General features: G+C 55.4%; 1 protein-coding gene across 21 annotated transcripts in view; it reads right to left on the reverse strand.

Annotated features, from left to right (window-relative positions):
- The window catches only part of RASIP1 (Ras interacting protein 1), a 31,202-nt gene extending 8,810 nt beyond the window's left edge, over positions 1-22,392 (reverse strand). Inside the window, exons 1-16 of one of the 21 annotated variants that reach the window (XM_079118629.1) lie at positions 18,537-18,767; positions 16,897-18,380; positions 16,658-16,787; positions 15,449-16,125; positions 7,187-7,363; positions 6,784-6,858; positions 6,200-6,286; positions 5,908-5,928; positions 5,526-5,606; positions 5,244-5,344; positions 4,836-4,989; positions 3,815-4,598; positions 3,056-3,223; positions 2,766-2,906; positions 1,556-2,241; positions 45-400 (exon numbers count right to left, since the gene is read on the reverse strand). In XM_079118629.1, the coding sequence (XP_078974755.1) occupies positions 45-400; positions 1,556-2,241; positions 2,766-2,906; positions 3,056-3,223; positions 3,815-4,598; positions 4,836-4,989; positions 5,244-5,344; positions 5,526-5,606; positions 5,908-5,928; positions 6,200-6,286; positions 6,784-6,858; positions 7,187-7,363; positions 15,449-15,758 (3,141 nt within the window). In that variant the 5' untranslated portion in view covers positions 15,759-16,125; positions 16,658-16,787; positions 16,897-18,380; positions 18,537-18,767. Of the gene's footprint in view, positions 1-44; positions 401-1,555; positions 2,242-2,765; positions 2,907-3,055; positions 3,224-3,814; positions 4,599-4,835; positions 4,990-5,243; positions 5,345-5,525; positions 5,651-5,907; positions 5,933-6,199; positions 6,287-6,783; positions 6,859-7,186; positions 7,364-13,939; positions 14,286-15,448; positions 16,126-16,657; positions 16,788-16,896; positions 18,464-18,536; positions 18,768-19,747; positions 19,902-20,165; positions 20,267-20,447; positions 20,529-20,685; positions 20,852-21,106; positions 21,194-21,690; positions 21,766-22,094 lie in introns of those variants that run through there. The other 20 variants (XM_079118628.1, XM_079118630.1, XM_079118625.1 and 17 more) reach the window with 20 other exon arrangements.
- Between the last annotated feature and the right edge of the window lie 1,017 nt (positions 22,393-23,409).

Consider the following 23,409-nt stretch of genomic DNA (forward strand, 5'->3'; position numbering starts at 1 on the left):
ACAGGTGGGACATAGGGCTGTGTGGGTTGGGGAGGCGACCTCACCTGGGCATCCTGATAGCCCTGGAGCAGTAGGAAGTAGGGGCGATTGCTGGGGGCCTGGATGAGGCACTGAGTCAACTGATCGAAATCCCCTGGGTCTGCAGGTACTATTTGAGTATCAGCTGCCCCTGGGGCCATGCTAAGTGCCTGCTGCCTGCGTTCCTGCTGCCGCCTCCTCCGACCCTGCAGGCTCAGCTCCGACACGCTGCGCCGCAAGGACAAATTCTCCGAGCGCTCTTTGCCCCCGGATCCAGCGGGGGCCCCTGATCCGGACCCTGGACTAGGACTGGCCAGCGCAGCCCCACCAGAGGCTGCCCGGGAACGATTCTTCTGTGGCCGCCACGAGGGGGCGCCCGTGCCTGCGGAGAGAGTGAGAATGCTTGAGAGCAGAAGGACCAGGGAGGCAGACAACTGAGCTCATCCAACACTCCCTGAGTGCCCTGTCCCTCAGAGCACAGGGCTGCACGCCTGCCTGCCAGGCTTCCTGTGGCACGTGCTATTTCACCCTTGAGGTCGCCCCCTGCTTCAGACCCCATGTAACAAAACCTTCCTTGGCCTCTACAAACACCTCTTCCTCTAGCCCCTTCCTTTCCCCTGTGCCCGCACTTGGCAGCCATCCTGGCCTAAGGCCACTAATCCAAGCCTCGCCCCCAGAAGCACAGCTCCCTCTCCTTCCTGGGCTCCACACACATAGGTCCCGACCCTCAAGAACCGCCTCAGCCTACTCCCCAGAGCTGCCTCCTGCCGCACAGACACACACGCAGGGGCCACCACACCTCACCAGCACCAAGGCCTCAGGCTCTGGCCTCCTCAGTTCCTCAGTCCCCGCCCTGCCATCGCAGGCCCCGCCCACTGGCTCTGCACAGTCCTCCAGGACATTGTCCTGGCCTGTTCCTCCGTCTCCTAGTTCTCTCCAACTCTGATTTCCACCCAAAACCCTGGCCGAATCCCTCGCAACGCTCGAGGCTCCTGCGGGTCCCACAGGCCCGCGGCGCTCCCAGACCCCACCACCACCCCGCTGAGGAGCTACCACTGCTTTGGCCCACCTACACTCAGCCTCCTGCAAGGCAGCCTCAAATGCCTCCTAAGGGCCTTGACCTGATGCAGAGACGCTCTGGGACTCCTCCAACCACCCCCATCAACCAGGCCACGCCCCACGTGAATCCAACGATCTTGAGGACTCCTGGGGGTGCCAAGTGGGAGATGCCAGTAGGGGATGGGGCAGCTCTAGCACCTTGGTCTCCACTCTGCAGCACCTGGTCAACCATAGGCCCCACCCAGTACTGAGGCGTGGTTCCAGCCCCGCCTTCTCCCATACTGGTCCCTGCACAGTTCCGCCCACCCGATCCTCCCATGCTCCCTCCCTTGGCCCCGCCCACGCCTCAGAGCCCGCCCCGCCGCAGTCACGCCCACGGCCTGACTGGAGTCCAGTGCTAGGGGCTGCGCCTCCTTGGCTGCGCTGTACCGAGGCCTCCAGCCCCTGTCAAGACCTAGAGTTCCGGGCGCAGGCTCACCATCGTTGTCGGCGGCCCCGAAGGCCTCCTGCTCCAGGCGGCGCGCCTCCTCGCGGCCGCGGAGCTCGAAGCGCCGCGCCCAGCCGGGCCGTGCCCGCCACAGCTCCTGCACCAGCAGTGGGCGCTCCGAATCGCCCAGCACACGCAGGTGCTCCGCCCGCCACTCGCCGCTGCCCACGCCGGCCACGGCCTGTCGGCCCAGCGCGTCGCACAGCGCGAAGGCATCCACGCCGCTGCTCTCGCCTGGGCCGCTGCCAGGGCTGCTGGCCAGCCCATAGCGCTCCAGCGCTTCAGCCACCAACTCCCGCGCGGTGGAGCGCGCGGTGGCCAGCACGCTCTTGTAGTTGGCACCCGACGCCAGGCCCGCGCCAAAGATCTTCAGAACCCCCGGGGGTGCCGTGGCGCGGGAAGCCAGTGGTGGCTCCGGTGCCACGCCTGCTGCCAGCTCCGGCAGCTTCTTCTCGCTGGCCCAGCGCTGCGCGCCTCCCGGAGTCCCAGTTCCTCCAGCGCCGCCGGATCCGGTGGTCCCGGTTCCCGCGCCCCGGAAGAGCTGGGAGATGCGTTTGGCACGGCTCCCGGAGGCTCCCCCGGCTGCCTTTACTGCGCCTACTCGCCGTAGTTCCACGTGCGGCGGGGGCGGTGGTAGTGGCTCGCTGCTGCGGCTCCCCGTGTCCGAAGACGAAGACCTGGATGCCACCCGTGAACAGAGACACAGGCAAGTCACCGAGGCAAGCGAACACCGAGATGGGGGCTGAGGAGGATGGAAGCACACACATACCCAGAGAGAGAGACAGACAGACCCAGATAGGGAAAGAGCAGATTAGAACAGACAAGATAGAGACCCAAGGACGACCGAGATGGGTGGTGGGTAGAGGTCAGAAGAGAGTGTTCAAAAATAAATAAAGGCACAACCCATGGAAGCCATTTCCAAGAGGTGAGCAGGGAGTGGGGAAAGGAAGATAAATCAAAGCCTCGACCTGTGAGGCCCATCCCAGTGGCCTGAGCCCACCTCTCCCCCTCACTGGGCCCATTAAGGCAGTATCCACCTCCTGCTCTCAAGCCCCAGTCTCCCTTGCCCATTCAGGACTGGAACCCCAGCCAAGGGTCTCCTGGCCCCTCAGCAAGAAGCAAAGCATGGGCTGGGCCCATAACAGGGACAGCTGGAAGGCAGGTGGGGCAGGGGCATTGTCCCAGTTGGGTGTCTACTCACTTGACAGAGGCAGCACTGGGCCAACGCCGTCCTAGCTTGGCTAGTTGTTTCCGGGGGGAATTGATCCACAGGCCCACAGGGAGATGAAGTTTTCCAAAGCGGGGGCTTCCGCCCTCCTTCCTTTCACCAGATAGCATGGCCCTAATGGAAGGTGGGTAAGAGAACAAATCCAAATGGGTTGAGTGGTTGAGTATGGGGTGTTGGGGGAGTCTAGCAGAGGGATGGGGCCTGGATCTCAGGCCCAGGAGGACAGATGGCCGCAGAGGAACTCCTAGGTCCTTGGCTCTCACCCTTTGCAGGTCCGGCAGCACCCGGAGGGCCTGGGTCTGTCGGCCTGCTGTTTGGTCCCGGTGCCTCTGCTTTTGTAAAGCCTTTGCCTCTGTCCCAGCTCCCAGCACTGGGTGGGGGACAGGAAAAGGCAAGAGGAAACCCGGCAGGAAGAGCTGGGAGGGGGCGTCCTGTGAGGAGACCAGGCCAGGGGGAGGAGATCTGGGTAGGGCAGGCCCTGCCCTGTTTCTTGATTCTGGAATTATATCACAGTCCATTGTTCCCCCTCCACCAGAACTCATGGGTCCCAGAATCCACACCCTCCTCCCTGAGGCAGGAGCCCATCTCTAGACCTCTCCTCACAGGGAACCCAAAGTATGGATCAGTCCAGAGGAGTGAGTCAGATACTTAGACAACAAGACACGTATTTAATTCTTCCCCAAGTCTGAAGCCCTTTTCTTTGGGTGCTTAGAAGCTGTATTGTCAACGCTGAGCATTTAGGACTTTGGGTTAGCTTTCGACTTTCTTCAGTAAAGTCCCCTGAATGAGGTTACAGGATACCAATAATGGAGCATGATTAGATAGGTGGTAGTTTCAGCCCCCATACAAATCTGTCCTTATTCTGGCAATTTCAAAGCCTTACCATCCTAGGATGCACTACCCCCAATGAAAGGCCTACCCACAAGGGAAAACTTGAAAGGGCTCCCTAATCAGCTCCAGCATTGGGAAGTAGGAAACCTGGTCCCTCACCCAAGCCTGCCCTTCCTCTGTGGGTGACTTACCTGACACCCAGGGCTGCTATCAGGGCTACAGAGGAACAGACCAGCAGCCCAATGAGGGGGCCATGCAGCATACTCTCGGCCTGCGAAGGCTGGAGGGTCGCAGACGATGTTTCCACATCTGCTGAGTTTGGGCGAACTGAGGCCTCCTCAAGTGGGGCCATGTCCCCCAGGAGTGGGGCGGTCTCACCCACAAGTAGGGCTGTCTCACCCTGGCCTGGCGCCGTCTCATCCTGGGGTGAGGCCGTTTCAACCTGGCCAGGTGGAGCCGTCTCACCTTGGACTGGGGCTGTTTCCCCCTGAGTTGGGGTCATCTCACCCTGGACTGGAGAGGCCATCTCATCCTGGATAGGTGGGGCCATCCCACCCTGGACTGTCTGGGTGGTCTCACCCTGGACCAGAGAGGTCGTATCACCCTGGACCGTTGGGCCTGTCTCAGCCTGGACCGGTGGGCCCGTCTCACCTTGCACAGCTGGGGCTGTATCACCCTGGAATGGGTTGGTCTCACCCTGGAGTGGGGCCGTTTCAGCCTGGACCTGTGGGGCCGTCTCACCCTGGAGTGGGGCCGTTTCAGCCTGGACCTGTGGGGCCGTCTCACCCTGGAGTGGGGCCGTTTCAGCCTGGACCTGTGGGGCCGATTCACCCTGGAGTGGGGCCGTTTCAGCCTGGACCTGTGGGGCTGTCTCACCCTGGAGTGCTGCTGTCTCCGCCTGGACCTGTGGGGCTGTCTCACCACCAGTTTCCAAGTTTGTTGTTGTTGACTCTTCTGTAGCATTTGGGGACAAAACTGACAGAGGAGGGGCAATGAGCTCTCCTGGCAGGAGGTGAAAGCAAGCCCTCCCCACCACCCAAACTCTCTAGAGAAACATCCCACGAACCTAGGCCCGGCTGACAGAAGCCATAACCCAAGCACTAAGCCACACCTCCATGGCCTGCAGCCTCAACCCAACCTCAAGTTAAGCCTCCACAGCTGCCCCCAGCACCTGAGCCCCGAGGGCTCCATTTCTCTAACACCAGAACTGACCTGTGACATGGTAACGAATGATTGTGGCTGGGCCAGAGCTCACGGTACCCAGTTCACAGCGGTACAAGCCAGTATCATCTGAAGTCACTGAGGGAATGATCAGGATAGGGTTCTTCCCCTTGTACAGCAGGGTCTCACCACCGTCCTCCCAATCCTAGAAGCAAGATCAAGGGCATCACAGGGACCTGGGGATGTCAGGAATTGGGGGAATATAGGTCTGAGAAGAGCCTGGGACGTCATACAGGGAGATAGGAGTGCAGAGCATCAATGAACAGGGTTCGGAGTGCCTGGGAGTCAGCAGTGACCTCACCTAACAGGCCATGAGGGTTGGATATAGACCAGGGCATCCAGGGGCCAGGGGCTCATACTCACCTGAGGGACATGGGTTTAAAAGTTGGAGGGTCTCACCCTGAAAAATTGGTAGTCCGTGAGGCCTACAGAAAAACGATGCCACTTGAGCAGGCAGTTCAAGGTCAGATTTCTCTTTTCACGGACTTTCATCTTCCGGTCTGAGGATAGGGCATGACTGTGAGATGCTTCTTCTAGGCTCACAGGCTTCTCCAAACAGTCTAGGCTTGCTCTGAGCCAGGCCCTTCCCTGTCTGCTGTCTGCATTATGAGCTCTCTGGACTGTCCCTCCTCTGGCCCTGGCCCTCTCCCACCAACAGCTCCAGGCAGGTCCCATGCTTACCCCCACAGTCCAGGGACTTCCAACAAAGGTAAATTCCCGAGTTACATTCTGGGCAATATGTCAGATACTGCATCATGACGCCTGGAGGGGCAAGGTCAAGGCTGTATTCACCCACTAAGGTAGGTCTGAAAGAGAGGGCAAGGCAAAGGCTGAAGGGCTGGGGGTCTACGGGGCCAAATCCCTAGGAGGTCAGCCCTCCAAGGTCAGTAAAGAGTCCAAATGGAATACACCTGTACCCACAGAATCCAAGCCAGAGAAAGGTGGCTGGAGACCCAGGAACCTCTCAGATGCTGGGAATGTGCATCCCAAAGGGGGAGGAGGGAGGTGGGTCCCATGGGCACCAGATGAGGGTAGAAGAAAAGCTTCTGCTGTCTGCACTCACCACATTTGTTGGGACAATAAGCTGCCTCCGAAGGGAGAAAAGACAAGAAAACATAAGACTTTTAAATGAAGGAGGGTGGGAGAGGGGCAGGGGAGAGCTGAGGTTCTTGTGTTCCCAGGGTGGTGTGTCCCACGGGGCAGGGCCTGAGGGAAGTGCCCCTGAGGAGTCAGCAGGGGGAGAGGACTGAGGAAGCCAAGGGTCTGGATTAGGAGATGCAGGGGCTGGAGAGAGGGACTTAGGTGGTGGAAGGGGGTTGGGGTAGGCAGGGCCCAGGGCTCCCATCTTCCCTCACCCTCCTTCTGAAACTGAGCAGCATGCTGGGCAAATTTCGCCTTTTCCTTGTCCAACATCTGGTATAGCTGCTTCACAAATTTCTCCCCTGGGAGGAAGGAGGGTGGTGCTGAGTGCCTCCTCCCCAGGCAGCAGGCGCAGGATCAGTCACTGTCTACCTAGGCAGGCATTACACTACGGGGTCGTCTAGATTGAAGTGATCTCCTGCCTCAGCCCTCCTGAGCACCAGGGGCTGAGGGGTACATGACACCTGGAGGGGCTGGCATTCCACTTGCTGCCTTCTCAGGAAAGGGCACAGAAATAAGTACTTCACACAGTGCCAGGCACTGGACTAAGCCAGGCACAGGTGTCAATCCTTCCAATCTTCCAACAGCAGAGGGAGGAGGGCACTGTGATGCTGTCCAGTGCAGAGCTGAGGAAACTGCCCAGTTTCTTGCTCAAGGCCATGTGGGTAGGAAGTGGCAGAGCCAGAACTGGAACCTAGGCAGTCTGGCACAGTGTCCTGCATGACACCAGCAGAGAGGCATCACTGGCAGCAATGGCTGCCCTGAGGGATTCAGGACCCCCACCCTTCAGTGCACTCACCTTTTACATTGCTGTCTGTGATGCGTTTCAGCTCCTTCAGGAAACTCTGGGATGTCTTTTCCAATGTGTTGTTATCTGTGAGTGGATATAGAATCCCATGTTCCACCTTCGCTGCCTCTTAGATTTTCTTTGTACCCCACAGAGTAGCCATCAGGCAAGCCTAGACCTAGTTAAGGAGCCAACTACACCCCTGCTTTCAAAGAGTTGTTTCATTACTTAATATTGCTAGATAAGGGTCAGAGAAACAATATTTGCTAGCTCCAGGACTCTGGAATCTGCATCCCAGCCTTCTCCATTCCCAAGTTCAGGACTCAGCCCCTTGGCCCCACCCCCATCACCTGTAATCCTGGACCCTGCCCATCTTTTCCCAGGACCAAGGACTCCAAATCTCTCCTGCCCTCACCTAGGGCCCCCAAAAAGGAACCATCCTTAAGTGGCTGATCCTTGAATTCCACTAAGATCCGCTCTGTTGTTTCCATCACTTTTTTGTGAAGTTTGGTATCCAGGTGTCCAGGCAGGTAATTCTCCTTCAAGGACTTTAGTGCTGCCAGGACTGACTGGTCACATATGACACAACAGCCTGCAGGAAGGAGGAAGCAGGCCAGTGTGGCCAATGAGAGGGCAAAACAGAGCCCCATTGAGGCCAGAGCACTCAGTAGAGGAAAACGCAGAGAAGGTCCTCTCACCCAAGACGAGAGCAGGTGATGCTAAACGGAGAGAAATCAAAGCCCGTCTTAGAAGACTCCTCCTGAACACCACATCCTCCATCTCCCCCATGGGACAGGAGGATATTCAGGAAATCTCCAAACCAAGAAAACTGTGTCCTTCATCAAATCACTCAGAAGTGTGAAATGAATCCCCACCACTGGAGAGCCCCAAAGGGGGGTTTTCATTGCATCCTCAGACATCCATCAGAAAACTCAACCATTCCTGGCACTCAGGGATGCAGATCCCCAACTCATGCAGACTCTCCAAGCTCTCAATCCATGGGATCCACAGCTCCCCCACCCTCTGCACCAATTAAAGTGATCCTGAACGCCAAACCTCAAGTGCATTAACCCTCAGACACACCCAGGCCACCAACCCCTGTAGCATCCCAAGCTGAAAACCCAATGCCCAGCTCAGATGAACCCTTCAATGCGCCACATCTCGCCACCATGTTCTCACAACTCCCTCAAAACCAAAGTACACTCCACATCCCTTAACCTGGGGACCCCACACCTTTAAGCAAGACTCCCAGCCATCCTCCTGTCCCATGGGCACCTTGTCCACCCTTGCCCAAGACTAAGACCTCTTCTTTTCGGGTGCACCTTCTCAGGAAACAGAGCCCCGATGCGCCCTAAGCGCGAGGCGCCCTAACTAGCCGCTCTCCGACCTTGCTCCTTGACTTGTCCCCCAAACCTAGGATTCGCTCAGGATCCCAGGTCAGACTCTGAGGAACCCGGTGCCGCGTCCTTCCGCCTTAATATTTCCCCACGACTGTAACTCGGGTGTTGTGAGGGACACTTTGGCTGCGTGAAGTCGAGAGCTTTTCGAAGGGGACATGCGTCACGGGAGTCCCATTGCTACAAGGAACTCCTGTCACGTCCCCTTTGGAGATCCCGATTCCGGAAAAGTACTTCCTGGGGTTTTCTTTGGCCCCGCCCAGAACCCCAACTCTGCTTCTGATTGGGCTGCAACAAATGGGGACCCGCCTACTTTTTCCATGACGTCACAGGGGCGGTGACCTTTACACACCTTTATTCCAGCATCCACTGGAGGGAGGTCCTCCATGGGCTCTGAAGCCGGGTTCTGGCCCTCAGCGTCCTCCCTTCCTTGGCCCTGGGGACCTGGATTCTGGCTAGGTGCCTCTGCCAGCCTCAAGGACGCGGGACGGGGCGGTTTCTATCCTAGGACTTCCACTCCCCGAAGGCTCTGGGGTCTTTTCCTCTACCGTGACAGGCGCCCCAAGCTTTATGGGGGTTGAAGTTCAATAAATATGATCTTTTCTTACAAATTCCACCTTCTCTGGATTTGAAAGCCTAGTTCACAATGGCGTGGATGATCTGAGGGCCAGTAATGAGGATGCTAGAGTAAGATGGAAGGCTCCTACACTTGAGTCCCAGAAAGGCTGTTACCTTTCTACACGATTCAGGGCACCAGACACAGGAACTACTCAGACAATTTCGGCAGCAAAGAGCTGCCTGATCTGAGTGATACAGATCAGGTTACCCCCACAAATACGCACCATAATTGTAGCATACAAGCTTCTCCAGGGACCCCCCCCCCCTCCCCCGCCAAATCAAGCTTCCCTTCTTATCAGAGAGGTTTTCACAGAATGCCAACAGGATTTCACAGGGGTTCTGCAGAGAGTTCAATGTGGATTGAAGCCTCCTTTTTCTTGGAAATGCCAGGTTTGCAGACCTAATTTGTGAAACCTTTGTCTAGACTAAGAATGTGGAACAAAGAGTAACTGCCATGTACCCACCCACTGTCAGGTAACCACTCCACTGAGTATGAAAATAAAAAAAATTCCAGACTCCGGATCCAGAGTTTTTTAGACATTAGTCCCTCTGGACAGCAGCAGCTTATATAAACCTCCTTCCTGAAAATTCCTGGGCTGTACAGACTCACCTGTCCTACATCAGAGTAGGTAGCACACCTTGATATATCCTGAGAATTGAAACTCTCTGGGTGGCCATCTTTCCTCCAGTGGTTTTTTTTTTTTTTTTTTTACTTTTTCAAAAAAAATTTTGGTTGTTGATGAACTTCTATTTTACTCCTTTATTTACGGTGCTTCACACAGGCTAGGGACGCTCTCCACCACTGAGCCTCAATCCCAGCCCATCGTCCAGTGTTTTAAACACACACACACTGCCATGAAGCTACAGAGACAAGGGTTGGGAATGTGGATATTTAATAAATACCTCTGACTACCACCAGTGCAGGCTACATTGGTAATTGTACCCTGAAACTCCCTGAGAAGACTACAGGCTGGGCTTTTGGGATGGGAATGTGTTAGATTTGATTGAGTCTGAGGAACTCATCTACCATCCAAAAAAGCAGCAAGGGCTCCTGACATCTGAGTGGAAACTCTCATACTCTCTGGCCAGATCCAGAGCTCCTGCTTGAGTGTGACATGGGTTCAGGGGTCCACATTATCTTCAGATTCTTTCATCCCAGACCTACCCAAAGCCAGATTTAGTGCTTCCGTGAGTGCAGGGACACATCACAGTTCACCAGAAGCACAGTAACCCTGGATTTCAGCAGACTTGTGGATTCCTGAAATCAGACCTCAGACACTCAGAACACAGCTAGAGAAGAAGACACTTCCTTCGTCCTAATCCCAGAGACAGTAAATGCAGGTCTTGTGTTTGGAAGTTTTGAGCTTAAATTAGAAGCCTCCTGGACTGCTAGAAGGGTCTGCTGCAGAAGTTGCCGCTGCATTGTCCAACAGCTATTCCTCTCCTCTCTCCCATGTTTTAGACTCTGCTACAGGGACAAAACTGCTAGGTGACTTTCCTCAGGACCCAAGGGGTTGGACAGATTTAGCTCTGCTCACAACTGCCCCAGCATTTCCAGAGCCTGTGAGCAGAGGAGGAGGCTGATTCACTCCTAGTACGAACCACCCCTGGACTTCAACTGGGTTCAGTCCCAGTACACATTCAAGACAGATCTGACTTACTAGAGGCAGTCTCCATAGCTCCATCTTTCTGGCAGTGGTTGGTTGTTGGGCTTCTGGTAGGCCTTTCATCAGAATCTTTGCTAAAACTAAACAGAATTCTGGAAACTTGTCCGCCAGTCCCCACAAGGTTTTCCAAAAGCGTTAGACCTAACCTGGCCCTGCCTAGAGCAGCCCACAACAGGAATCACTCCAGAAACTCAGAAGGAGAGTTAACAGTGCTTGCTCTAGATAAACCATGAGTTCCTTCAGTGTAACACCCAGAGAGAAGCAAAACCTCTTCCAGGAAAGAACAGGAGAATGGACTCCAGAAGGGAGGGCTCCTTATTCTGAAGGGCAGCCATTCAGAAGGACTATGGATATGATGATCGGGTGGGCACTGTGGTTTCTTGAGCCACCATGAGCTTCACTGGGCCTTGCCAGTCATCAGAAAAGATGTTCTGCTTGTTGTAGGTGTTCAGCCAGCTCCAGGAAGGCCCTGCTTCTTTCCACCTCTGGCCAACTGGAAACTCTCTGGCCATGGGCACCACCTGCACTAGGACCATCCCAGGCTTATGCAGAAGCTGCCAGTCTCTGGAGACACATATGGCTCTAACCTGATCAGACCAGTCCCCAAAGTCTCCTTGGCTTCCAAGGCCCAGTCCATGTCTGCACTGGAGACAAGCCTGCATTAATGCCCCCCGCACCCCCCCCCCCCACTCAGGCAGGAAGGCAGCCTCAGGCTTGAAGCCCTTCAGGAACTCTGAGTCTGGCATTGTGAGGCTGGGTAGGTAGATGGTGTGTCCACCAGCCAGGTAGGCAGCCCAGAGGCCAAAGGTCCCAGCGGTCCTGAGAGTGTGTGGCTGCACTGAGTGAGCAGGGCCCAGGCCTTCCCTGGTGCCACCTCACCCTGGGAGTGTGGAAGTTTTCCCAGCACCACTTCATGCCATGGCTGGTGACGGCAAAGATGGAGCCTTCATGTCGTGCCTGGGACCAGTCCACGGCCTGCTGGAGTTAGGTGCGGTCACCCACCCCACCCTTCCAGCACTGGGCAGCACCTGCAGATGTCTTTCTGGCAGACAACGACAACCACAAGTGTGTGAGGCTGATTTCCACTGAGGCTTTGGCAGAGGAGACCTGGAAAGTGCTTGTTCTCATCCTGAAGGTGTCAAGAGGGGGAATTCCCTGCAGATCTGTTCCTGAAGAGAACAGCCAGGGACCCAGAAGTGTGTAGAGTACCTTCTCCCATAACATTTGGCACAGAAATTGGTGCTTCTAAGAACATCCCTACCTATAGTAAAATATTTACTAAAATATCCATACATATATATTCATATACATATTTTCATCTATATATTCATAAACAAATTAGTAGAGAATATTGCAGTGTGTTTGCTCTGACATAGGACACAACTAGTCTCTGTTTATTTGTGGCCATTTTATTAAAACATATATGTACAGAAGTTAATCTTAGTTTAGGAATTTCCTGGTATCAGAAATAATAAAAGAGGTAGTAGAATATTAATCACAGATTAGAGAAGGCAGCATTCTGCAATGTCTTCTCCAGGTTTCTACTTTCTAGACTGAACTGGAATGTTCTGGAATGGTAACTCATCAGTACTAGGGTATAGGGATTAACTCCCTTGTGCAGGTGGAGGATACATGGTTCTCCTCACCTTATAAGGTCAGGGCATGGGGATCTATTTCCCTCATAGGTGAGTGAATCTGGAACCTCCTCCCCTCATGGGGTGGAGGGTACAGATTCTAATTCCCTTGTTGGGTGCTGGGTGCACTTCCTACAAGATGAAGTGTCTCTCCCATCCTTGAGAGTGGGGATCCAGGGCAGCTTCCATGGGGAGAACCACTTTCACTAACCCACACTAAAGGAGAGCTGTTGTGAAATTCCAAGTCTTTCATCCATCTGTATGAACATCACTTGCTCATCTGACATTACAATAGATGACACAGCTGTAACTAGGTAATAGATCACCTGAAGCTAGTTAATGCTGAAAGATACCTTTAGGGTAAACACAACTAAACTACTACTATAAAATTAAAGCTATGATATCTTAATAGACACTTTATTAAAACTTTCACTAATACAAAGCCCAAATTTGAAACATGCTTGATTAAATACAGAGGCTTCCTATTATCTGTGTATTCTAAATGCTAAAGTTGGAACAGCTTTAAGCTATTCACATATATATTTGTCTACATTAATATTTATATTCATACAGAATGCAGAGAGTCCCAACTAAAATCAATTGTCCCTTTACCCATATCCTCAATGAATGGATCTCTCCAAGTAAACTGTGCTTCATTTCCACACCCCTAGACCCTTGTTTATTATTTCAAACCTGTGATGGAGCTGTAAAGATGTTTCCCCTTCCACTAATAATCCATCTCATATCCCAATGGAAGGAGATTTTTAAAAGACCCCCCCCCTTAAACAAGGGGTCTTCCATTACATAGACTCATGAATGTGCATTTCCTAGGTGACCCCTTTTTACCATGCATTCCCTTGATCATCCTGTGGCTTGACAAGGACACATACTCCAACAATGGACTCCTTCACTGCCTGTTGAAGGACTCCACAGACAGGCCCTCAGCATCAACACAGACCTCTTGTTAAAAATGTCCTCTCACCTCTATTCTGTAAAATAGTAGCAGTGAGCACCCTTTCTAAAATAAACCTGAGACTGTGCATGTACCAATACAGCAACAACTAATCTCATCAATATGTATGACTATAGTGCACCAACGAGAATGGAAAACAAAATAAAATAAAAACTCCATAAATAAGGGGTTGAGGCTGTGACTGTTGGCAGAACAATTGCCTTAGCATGTATAAGGCACTTGGTCTGATCTAGGGCACCACATGAAAATAAATGAAATAGTTATTGTGTCCATCTCCAATGAAAAAATATAGAGAAAAATAAAATAAAATATACCTAGCACTCATGTTCTCCTATTGTCACTCAAAAGTGGAAAATGCACTGAAGTGTCAGCACCACCTGCCTGCAACCACAATGGTCAAATCGATCCAATGAAAACCATCACCTTTTACAAATGGATGCATCCACTTCCCCACCAAGGGAATACAGACTTCTCTAGATCAAGACCCCAGGCACCAGTCAAGGATGTCCCTGCCCTAGTGGATGCACGTTCCCCAGTGCTCTCCCTCCAGAAATGGATGCTTGCACCAGGTCTCCTCCCTGCAGTGGACTCTCCTTTGAAAAGGCACAGTCTCCCTCAACTTTCTTTTTTTTCTGGGGGGGCGGGTGCTGGGGATGGACTCAACTTTCAGTTAAAGGAGCCATACCCCATTTGTCCCTCCACAGTGATTTTGTCGGCCACTCCCCTCCACCTCCTGGCACTCGCAATGCTACCTCCTCCTCTGGAATCTTGCTGCGCTCTTGCCTACAGAGGTCCTGAAGCAGAGGAATTCTGAGAGCTGTAGGTTTATCACTCTCCAATGACAGGTGGGACATAGGGCTGTGTGGGAGGGGACCTCACCTGGGCATCCTGATAGCCCTGGAGCAGTAGGAAATAGGGGCAATTGCTGGGGGCCTGGATGAGGCACTGAGTCAACTGATCTAATCCAGGGGTCTGCAGGTACTATTTGAGTATCAGCTGCCCCTGGGGCCATGCTAAGTGCCTGCAGCCTGTGTTCCTGCTGTCACCTCCTCCGACCCTGCAGGCTCAGCTCCGACACCCTGCACCACTATGAAAACAGTTTTCCTATCTTTCCTTGCAGTGGCCACAGTAGGGGACCATGATCCTAACCCAGGTCCAGGAATGGCCAGCACCACCCCACAGGAGAAGTCGGGTACTGGTTCTTCTGTGGACTTCAGAAGGCAATACGGGTGCCTGTGGAGGGGGACAGAGGGAGAGAGGGGGCAGGGGGAGAGGGAGGGAGGGAGGGAGGGGGGGGAGAGAGAGAGAGAGAGAGAGAGAGAGAGAGAGAGAGAGAGAGAGAGAGAGAGAGGTTGAGACTAGAAGACCTGAGTGCCCTGTCCCTCAGAGCACAGGGCTGCACACCTGCCTGCCAGGCTTCCTGTGGCACGTGCTATTTCACCCTTGAGGTCGCCCCCTGCTTCAGACCCCATGTAACAAAACCTTCCTTGGCCTCTACAAACACCTCTTCCTCTAGCCCCTTCCTTTCCCCTGTGCCCGCACTTGGCAGCCATCCTGGCCTAAGGCCACTAATCCAAGCCTCGCCCCCAGAAGCACAGCTCCCTCTCCTTCCTGGGCTCCACACACATAGGTCCCGACCCTCAAGAACCGCCTCAGCCTACTCTCCAGAGCTGCCTCCTGCCACACAGACGCCCTGCCATCGCAGGCCCCGCCCACTGGCTCTGCACAGCCCTCCAGGACATTGTCCTGGCCTGTTCCTCCGTCTCCTAGTTCTCTCCAACTCTGATTTCCACCCAAAACCCTGGCCGAATCCCTCGCAACGCTCGAGGCTCCTGCGGGTCCCACAGGCCCGCGGCGCTCCCAGACCCCACCACCACCCCGCTGAGGAGCTACCACTGCTTTGGCCCACCTACACTCAGCCTCCTGCAAGGCAGCCTCAAATGCCTCCTAAGGGCCTTGACCTGATGCAGAGACGCTCTGGGACTCCTCCAACCACCCCCATCAACCAGGCCACGCCCCACGTGAATCCAACGATCTTGAGGACCCCTGGGGGTGCCAAGTGGGAGATGCCAGTAGGGGATCGGGGCAGCTCTAGCACCTTGGTCTCCACTCTGCAGCACCTGGTCAACCATAGGCCCCACCCAGTACTGAGGCGTGGTTCCAGCCCCGCCTTCTCCCAGACTGGGTCCCTGCACAGCTCCGCCCACCCGATCCTCCACCAGTCACCTCCCACGCTCCCTCCCTTGGCCCCGCCCACGCCTCAGAGCCCGCCCTGCCACGGTCACGCCCACGACCGAGTCAGTCCCGTGCTAGTGGTTGCGCCTCCTTGGCTGCGCGGTACCGAGGCCTCCAGCCCGTTTTGCCCCAGAGTTCCGGGCGCAGGCTCACCATCGTTGTCGGCGGCCCCGAAGGCCTCCTGCTCCAGGCGGCGCGCTTCCTCGCGGCCGCGCAACTCGAAACGCCGCGCCCAGCCGGGCCGGGCCGGGCACAGCTCCTCCATCAGTAGTGGGCCCTCCAGGTCCTTCATCAGGTGTGGGTGCTCCGCCCACCACTTGCCGTGGTCCATGCCCGCGGCTGCCGGTAGCGCCAGCGGGGTGCTTATCGTGAAGGCGTCCGTGTCGCTTCTCTCACTTAGGCCGCTGCCAGGACTCCTGGCCAGCCAACAGCGCTCCAGCGCTTCAGCCACCAGCTCCAGCATGATGGAGCGCGCGGTGGCCAGCACGCCTTTATATTTGGCACCCGACTCCAGGCCCGCACCAACGATCTTGTGGACCCTGGGGGCACCATAACGCGAGACCCCAGTACGGGCTCCGGGACCCCGCCCGCTGCAGCTCTAGGAGCTTGATCTCACTGGCTCCGGGATACCGGTTCCTCCAGCGTCGCCGGATCCCGCGGTCCGGGTTCCCGTGTCCCGGAAGAGCTGCGAGATGTGCTTGACGCGGTTCCCCGAGGCTCCCCCGAGGCTCCCCCGATGGCCTTCAAGGCGCCCACTCACCACAGTTCCTCGTGCGGCGGGCGGTTACAGTGGTTCGCTGATGAGGTTCCCAGTTTCCAAAGATGAAGACCTGGGAGCCACCCGTGGATAGAGACGCAGGAGAGTCACCCAGAAATTCAAGCAGATACACAAGACGGGGGCCGAGGAGGAGGGAAGCACACAAATACCCAGAGAGAGAGAGAGAGACATACAGACCCTGACAGGGAAAGGATTGGAGGAGAGACAAGACCCAGGGACAACCCAGATGTGTGGTGGTAGAGGTCAGAAGAAAGAGAATTCAAATAAATAAACATAGGTGAGTCCCACGGGAGCCATTTCCAAGAGGAGAGCAGGGAGCGGAGGGAGGAAGGTGAATCAAAGCCCCGATCTGTGAGGCCCATCCCAGCGCCCTGAGCTCACCTCTCCCCTCACTGGGCCCTTTAAGGCAGTATCCACCTCCTGCTCTCAAGCCCCAGTCGCCCTTGCCCATTCACAACTGGAACCCCAGCCAAGTCTCTCAGGGTCCCTCAGCAAGAAACAAAGCATGGGCTAGGCCCATAACAGGGACAGATGGAAGGCAGGTGGGGCAGGGGCATTGTCCCAGTTGGGTGGTGGCTACTCACATGACAGAGGCAGGGGTGGCCAGATGGCCAGTGCTTGGTGGCAGGAAGGAGCCACAGGCACACAGGAGAGCCAGCTTTCCAAAGGGGGAGGGTGCTTCTGCCCTCCTTCCTTTCACCAGGTAGCCTGGCCCTAGGGAAGGTGAATGCACATGCCAAATGGGCTGGGTTAGGGGAATGAGGCAGAGGGACACCTGGGAGATGGAGAGGCATCTGGGCAGAGGATGGGACCCTGGACTCACAGGCCCAGGAGGACGGACGGCTGCAGTGGGACCCCTGGTCCCTGGCTCTTACCCCTCAGCAGCTCTGGCAGCACCCAGAGGGCCTGGCTCTGATGTCCTGGGTCAGTGCCTGATCCCTTTGTTCTTGTAAAGCCTTTGCCTCTGTCCCAGCCCCCAGCACTGTGTGGGGGACAGGAAAAGGCAAGAGGAAACCCAGCAGGAGGAGCTGGGAGGGGTGTCCTGAGAAGACCAGGCCTGGGGGAGGAGATCTAGGTAGGCCTGGCCCTGTCCTGATTCTTGGTTCTGGCATTACATCGCAGTCTGCTCTCCCCTCATCCAGACCTCGCCCTCCTCCCTGAGGCAGGAGCCCATCTCCTGACCTCTCCTCCAGGGGAACCCAAGGTATGGATCAGTCCAGAGAAGTGAGTCAAATACTTAGACAACAAGACACATCTTTAATTATTTTTCTCTTCTGAGGCCATTGTCTCTGATGGTTAAGAAGCTGTATTTTCAATGCTGCTATGAAGACTATTTTTTCTCTTTCGATTTTCGCCAATAAGCTAGGCTGGGGAAGATTGAATGGGTTGAGGGATGCAAATCAGGGAGCCATGTTAGGTAGGAAGCAGTTGAGAGTCACTCCCCAATTCCCAGACCCACCTACCTGACTATTCAAACAACTATCAAAGCCTGGCCTCCTAGGTAAGCCCACCCACACTGTTTCCCACCAGCTCTCTGGAAACCTCAGTGGCTCTGCAAGCAGCTCCGGCATTGAGCAGTAGGACGCCCCACCTCTCCCTCCAAGCCCCACAGTTCTCCCTGTTGACTCACCAAAGAATAAGGCCTACTATCAGTAACAAAGGGATAGTGACGAGCAGCACAATGTTTCGGCCTTGCAGCACTCCCTTAGCCTGCTCAGTCTGGAGGTTCGTGGACGAAGACTCCAATTCTGCTGAGTTCGGAGGGACTGAGGTCTCCTCAAGTGGGGCCATGTCACCTAGAAGTGGGGCCGTCTCACCCAGGAGTGGGGCTGTCTCACCTTGGAGCAGGGCTGTCTCATCCTGGAGTGAGGCCATCCCGGCCTGGACTGCTGAGGCAGTCTCACCCTGAACTGCTGCTGTCTCACCCTGGACTGCTGTGGCCATCTCACCTTGGAGTTGGGCGGTTTCCACCTGGCCCGGCAGAGCAGCCTCACCCTGTACTGACGCTGTCTCATCCTCAAGTGGTGGTCCTGTTTCCACTTCGACTGGAGCCGTCTCAACCTCCAGTGGGGCCGTTTCCACCTGGTTTGGTGGAGCTGTCTCACCTTGGACTGGGGCTGTCTCACCCTGCAGTGGGGCCGTCTCAACCTGGAATGGTGGGGCCATCTCACCCTGGCCTGGTTGTACTGTCTCACCCTGTACCAGTGGGGCTGTATCAACCTGGACTGGTGGGGTTGTCTCACCCTGAAGTGGGGCTGTCTCAACCTCAAGTGGAGCCGTCTCACCCTGAATTGGGGCCGTCTCCCCCTGAAGTGGGGCCATCTCAACCTGGTTTGGTGGAGCTGTCTCATCCTGCAGTGGGGCCGTCTCAACCTGGTTTGGTGGAGCTGTCTCATCCTGCAGTGGGGCCGTCTCAACCTGGTTTGGTGGAGCTGTCTCATCCTGCAGTGGGGCCGTCTCAACCTGGTTTGGTGGAGCTGTCTCATCCTGCAGTGGGGCCGTCTCAACCTGGAACGGTGGGGCCGTCTCACCCTGGACCGGTTGTGCTGTCTCATCCTGAAGTGGAGCCGTCTCAACCTCAAGTGGACTCATCTCACCCTGGAGTGGGGCTGTCTCGACCTGGACAGGTGGGCCCATCTCACCCTGGAGCGGGGCCGTCTCATCCTGGACTGGAGGGGTCATCTCACCAAGGAATTGGCCCATTTCATAGTCTATATTTGTGTACATCTCATCCCTTAGTGGGGCCAACCCGGCCTGTACCTGGCCAGGTGGGCCTGTCTCACCCTGGCCTGGTGGGCCAGTCTCACCTTGACCCGGAGGGCCCGTCTCGCCCTGGGCTGGTGGTCCAGTCTCGCCTTGACCCGGAGGGCCCGTCCCGCCCTGGGCTGGTGGGCCAGTCTCGCCTTGACCCGGAGGGCCCGTCCCGCCCTGGGCTGGTGGGCCAGTCTGGCCTTGACCCGGAATGCCTGTCCCGCCCTGGACAGGTGGGCCAGTCTCACCTTGACCCGGAGTGCCTGTTCCACCACCCTGGCCTGGTGGGCCAGTCTCACCTTGACCCGGAGCGCCTGTCCCACCCTGGACAGGTGGGCCAGTCTCACCTTGACCCGGAATGCCTGTCCCGCCCTGGACAGGTGGGCCAGTCTCACCTTGACCCGGAGTGCCTGTTCCACCACCCTGGCCTGGTGGGCCAGTCTCACCTTGACCCGGAGTGCCTGTCCCACCCTGGACAGGTGGGCCAGTCGCGCCTTGACCTGGAGTGCCTGTCCCACCCTGGACAGGTGGGCCAGTCGCGCCTTGACCCGGAGTGCCTGTTCCACCACCCTGGACAGGTGGGCCAGTCTCACCCTGGGCTGGTGGGCCCGTCTCACCCTGGGCTGTCTCATCCTCATTTTCGAAGTTTGTTGTTGACTCTTCTGTAGCATTTGGGGACAAAACTGACAGAGGAGGGGCAATGAGCTCTCCTGGCAGGAGGTGAAAGCAAGCCCTCCCCACCACCCAAACTCTCTAGAGAAACATCCCAGGATGTTTCTAGGCCCGGCTGACAGAAGCCATAACCCAAGCACTAAGCCACACCTCCGTGGCCTGCAGCCTCAACCCAACCTCAAGTTAAGCCTCCACAGCTGCCCACAGCACCTGAGCCCCGAGGGCTCCACTTCTCTAACACCAGGACTGACCTGTGACATGGTAACGGATGATTGTGGATGGGCCAGCAGTCTGCGTACCCAGTTCACAGCGGTACAAGCCAGTATCATCTGAAGTCACTGAGGGAATGATCAGGATAGGGTTCTTCCCCTTGTACAGCAGGGTCTCACCACCGTCCTCCCAATCCTAGAAGCAAGATCAAGGGCATCACAGGGACCTGGGGATGTCAGGAATTGGGGGAATATAGGTCTGAGAAGAGCCTGGGACGTCATACAGGGAGATAGGAGTGCAGAGCATCAATGAACAGGGTTCGGAGTGCCTGGGAGTCAGCAGTGACCTCACCTAACAGGCCATGTGGGTTGGATATAGACCAGGGCATCCAGGGGCCAGGGGCTCAAACTCACCTGAGGGACGTGGGGTTTAAGGGTTACAAAAGTTGAAGGGTCTCACCCTGAAAAATTGGTAGTCTGTGAGCTGTTCAGAAACATGGTGCCACTTGTACAGACAGTTCAAGGTCAGATTTCTCTTTTCACGGATATTTATGTCGCGGTCTGAGGATGGCACATGACTATGAGATGCTTCCTCTAGTCTCACAGGCTTCTCCAAACAGTCTAGGCTTGCTCTGAGCCAGGCCCTTCCCTGTCTGCTGTCTGCATTATGAGCTCTCTGGACTGTCCCTCCTCTGGCCCTGGCCCTCTCCCACCAACAGCTCCAGGCAGGTCCCATGCTTACCCCCACAGTCCAGGGACTTCCAACAAAGGTAATTCCCCGTGTTACATTCTGGGCACCATAACATACGCTGCAACATCATGCCTGAAGGGGCAAAGTCAAGGCTGTATTCACCCACAAAGAGGTGAGTATGAAAGAGAGGGCAGTGAAGGGGTGAAGGGCTGGGGGTCTACGGGGCCAAATCCCTAGGAGGTCAGCCCTCCAAGGTCAGTAAAGAGTCCAAATGGAATACACCTGCTACCTGCAAATCCAAGCCAGAGAAAGGTGGCTGGAGACCCAGGAACCTCTCAGATGCTGGGAATGTGCATCCCAAAGGGGGAGGAGGGAGGTGGGTCCCATGGGCACCAGATGAGGGTAGAAGAAAAGCTTCTGCTGTCTGCACTCACCACATTTGTTGGGACAATAAACTGCCTCGGAAAGGAGAAAAGACGAGAAAACATAAGACTTTTAAATGAAAGAGGGTGGGAGAGGGGCAGAGGAGAGCTGAGGTTCTTGTGTTCCCAGGGGCAGGGCCTGAGGGAAGTGCCCCTGAGGAGTTAGCAGGGGGAGAGGACTGAGGAAGCCAAGGGTCTGGATTAGGAGATGCAGGGGCTGGAGAGAGGGACTTAGGTGGTGGAAGGGGGATGGGGTAGGCAGGGCCCAGGGCTCCCATCTTCCCTCACCCTTCTTCTGGAAATGAATAGCTAATTGAGTAAATTTCGCCTTTTCCTTGTCCAACATCTGGTATAGCTGCTTCACAAATTTCTCCCCTGGGAGGAAGGAGGGTGGTGCTGAGTGCCTCCTCCCCAGGCAGCAGGCGCAGGATCAGTCACTGTCTACCTAGGCAGGCATTACACTACGGGGTCGTCTAGATTGAAGTGATCTCCTGCCTCAGCCCTCCTGAGCACCAGGGGCTGAGGGGTACATGACACCTGGAGGGGCTGGCATTCCACTTGCTGCCTTCTCAGGAAAGGGCACAGAAATAAGTACTTCACACAGTGCCAGGCACTGGGCTAAGCCAGGCACAGGTGTCAATCCTTCCAATCTTCCAACAGCAGAGGGAGGAGGGCACTGTGATGCTGTCCAGTGCAGAGCTGAGGAAACTGCCCAGTTTCTTGCTCAAGGCCATGTGGGTAGGAAGTGGCAGAGCCAGAACTGGAACCTAGGCAGTCTGGCACAGTGTCCTGCATGACACCAGCAGAGAGGCATCACTGGCAGCAATGGCTGCCCTGAGGGATTCAGGACCCCCACCCTTCAGTGCACTCACCTTTTACATTGCTGTCTGTGATGCGTTTCAGCTCCTTCAGGAAACTCCGGGATGTCTTTTCCAATGTGTTGTTATCTGTGAGTGGATATAGAATCCCATGTTCCACCTTCGCTGCCTCTTAGATTTTCTTTGTACCCCACAGAGTAGCCATCAGGCAAGCCTAGACCTAGTTAAGGAGCCAACTACACCCCTGCTTTCAAAGAGTTGTTTCATTACTTAATATTGCTAGATAAGGGTCAGAGAAACAATATTTGCTAGCTCCAGGACTCTGGAATCTGCATCCCAGCCTTCTCCATTCCCAAGTTCAGGACTCAGCCCCTTCAGCCCCACCCCCATCACCTGTAATCCTGGACCCTGCCCATCTTTTCCCAGGACCAAGGACTCCAAATCTCTCCGGCCCTCACCTATGGCCCCCAAAAATCCTTTCATATCCGGTTTCTTGAAATCCAAAGTAAGCTTATCTATTGACTCCTTCACTTTTTGGTGAAGTTTGGTATCCAGGTGTCCAGGCAGGTAATTCTCCTTCAAGGACTTTAGTGCTGCTCTGACTGCCTCGCTACATGTGACACAACAGCCTGCAGGGAGCAGGCAGCAGGCCAGTGTGGCCAATGAGAGGGCAAAACAGAGCCCCATTGAGGCCAGAGCACTCAGTAGAGGAAAACGCAGAGAAGGTCCTCTCACCCAAGACGAGAGCAGGTGATGCTAAACGGAGAGAAATCAAAGCCCGTCTTAGAAGACTCCTCCTGAACACCACATCCTCCATCTCCCCCATGGGACAGGAGGATATTCAGGAAATCTCCAAACCAAGAAAACTGTGTCCTTCATCAAATCACTCAGAAGTGTGAAATGAATCCCCACCACTGGAGAGCCCCAAAGGGGGGTTTTCATTGCATCCTCAGACATCCATCAGAAAACTCAACCATTCCTGGCACTCAGGGATGCAGATCCCCAACTCATGCAGACTCTCCAAGCTCTCAATCCATGGGATCCACAGCTCCCCCACCCTCTGCACCAATTAAAGTGATCCTGAACGCCAAACCTCAAGTGCATCAACCCTCAGACACACCCAGGCCACCAACCCCTGTAGCATCCCAAGCTGAAAACCCAATGCCCAGCTCAGATGAACTCTTCAATGCGCCACATCTCGCCACCATGTTCTCACAACTCCCTCAAAACCAAAGTACACTCCACATCCCTTAACCTGGGGACCCCACACCTTTAAGCAAGACTCCCAGCCATCCTCCTGTCCCATGGGCACCTTGTCCACCCTTGCCCAAGACTAAGACCTCTTCTTTTCGGGTGCACCTTCTCAGGAAACGGAGCCCCGATGCGCCCTAAGCACGAGGCGCCCTAACTAGCCGCTCTCCAACCTTGCTCCTTGACTTGTCCCCCAAACCTAGGATTCGCTCAGGATCCCAGGTCAGACTCTGAGGAACCCGGTGCCGCGTCCTTCCGCCTTAATATTTCCCCACGACTGTAACTCGGGTGTTGTGAGGGACACTTTGGCTGCGTGAAGTCGAGAGCTTTTCGAAGGGGACATGCGTCACGGGAGTCCCATTGCTACAAGGAACTCCTGTCACGTCCCCTTTGGAGATCCCGATTCCGGAAAAGTACTTCCTGGGGTTTTCTTTGGCCCCGCCCAGAACCCCAACTCTGCTTCTGATTGGGCTGCAACAAATGGGGACCCGCCTACTTTTTCCATGACGTCACAGGGGCGGT

The sequence above is a fragment of the Sciurus vulgaris genome (genome assembly GCF_902686455.1).
Source record: "Sciurus vulgaris genome assembly, chromosome: 17".
NCBI classification, from domain to species: Eukaryota; Metazoa; Chordata; class Mammalia; order Rodentia; family Sciuridae; genus Sciurus; species Sciurus vulgaris.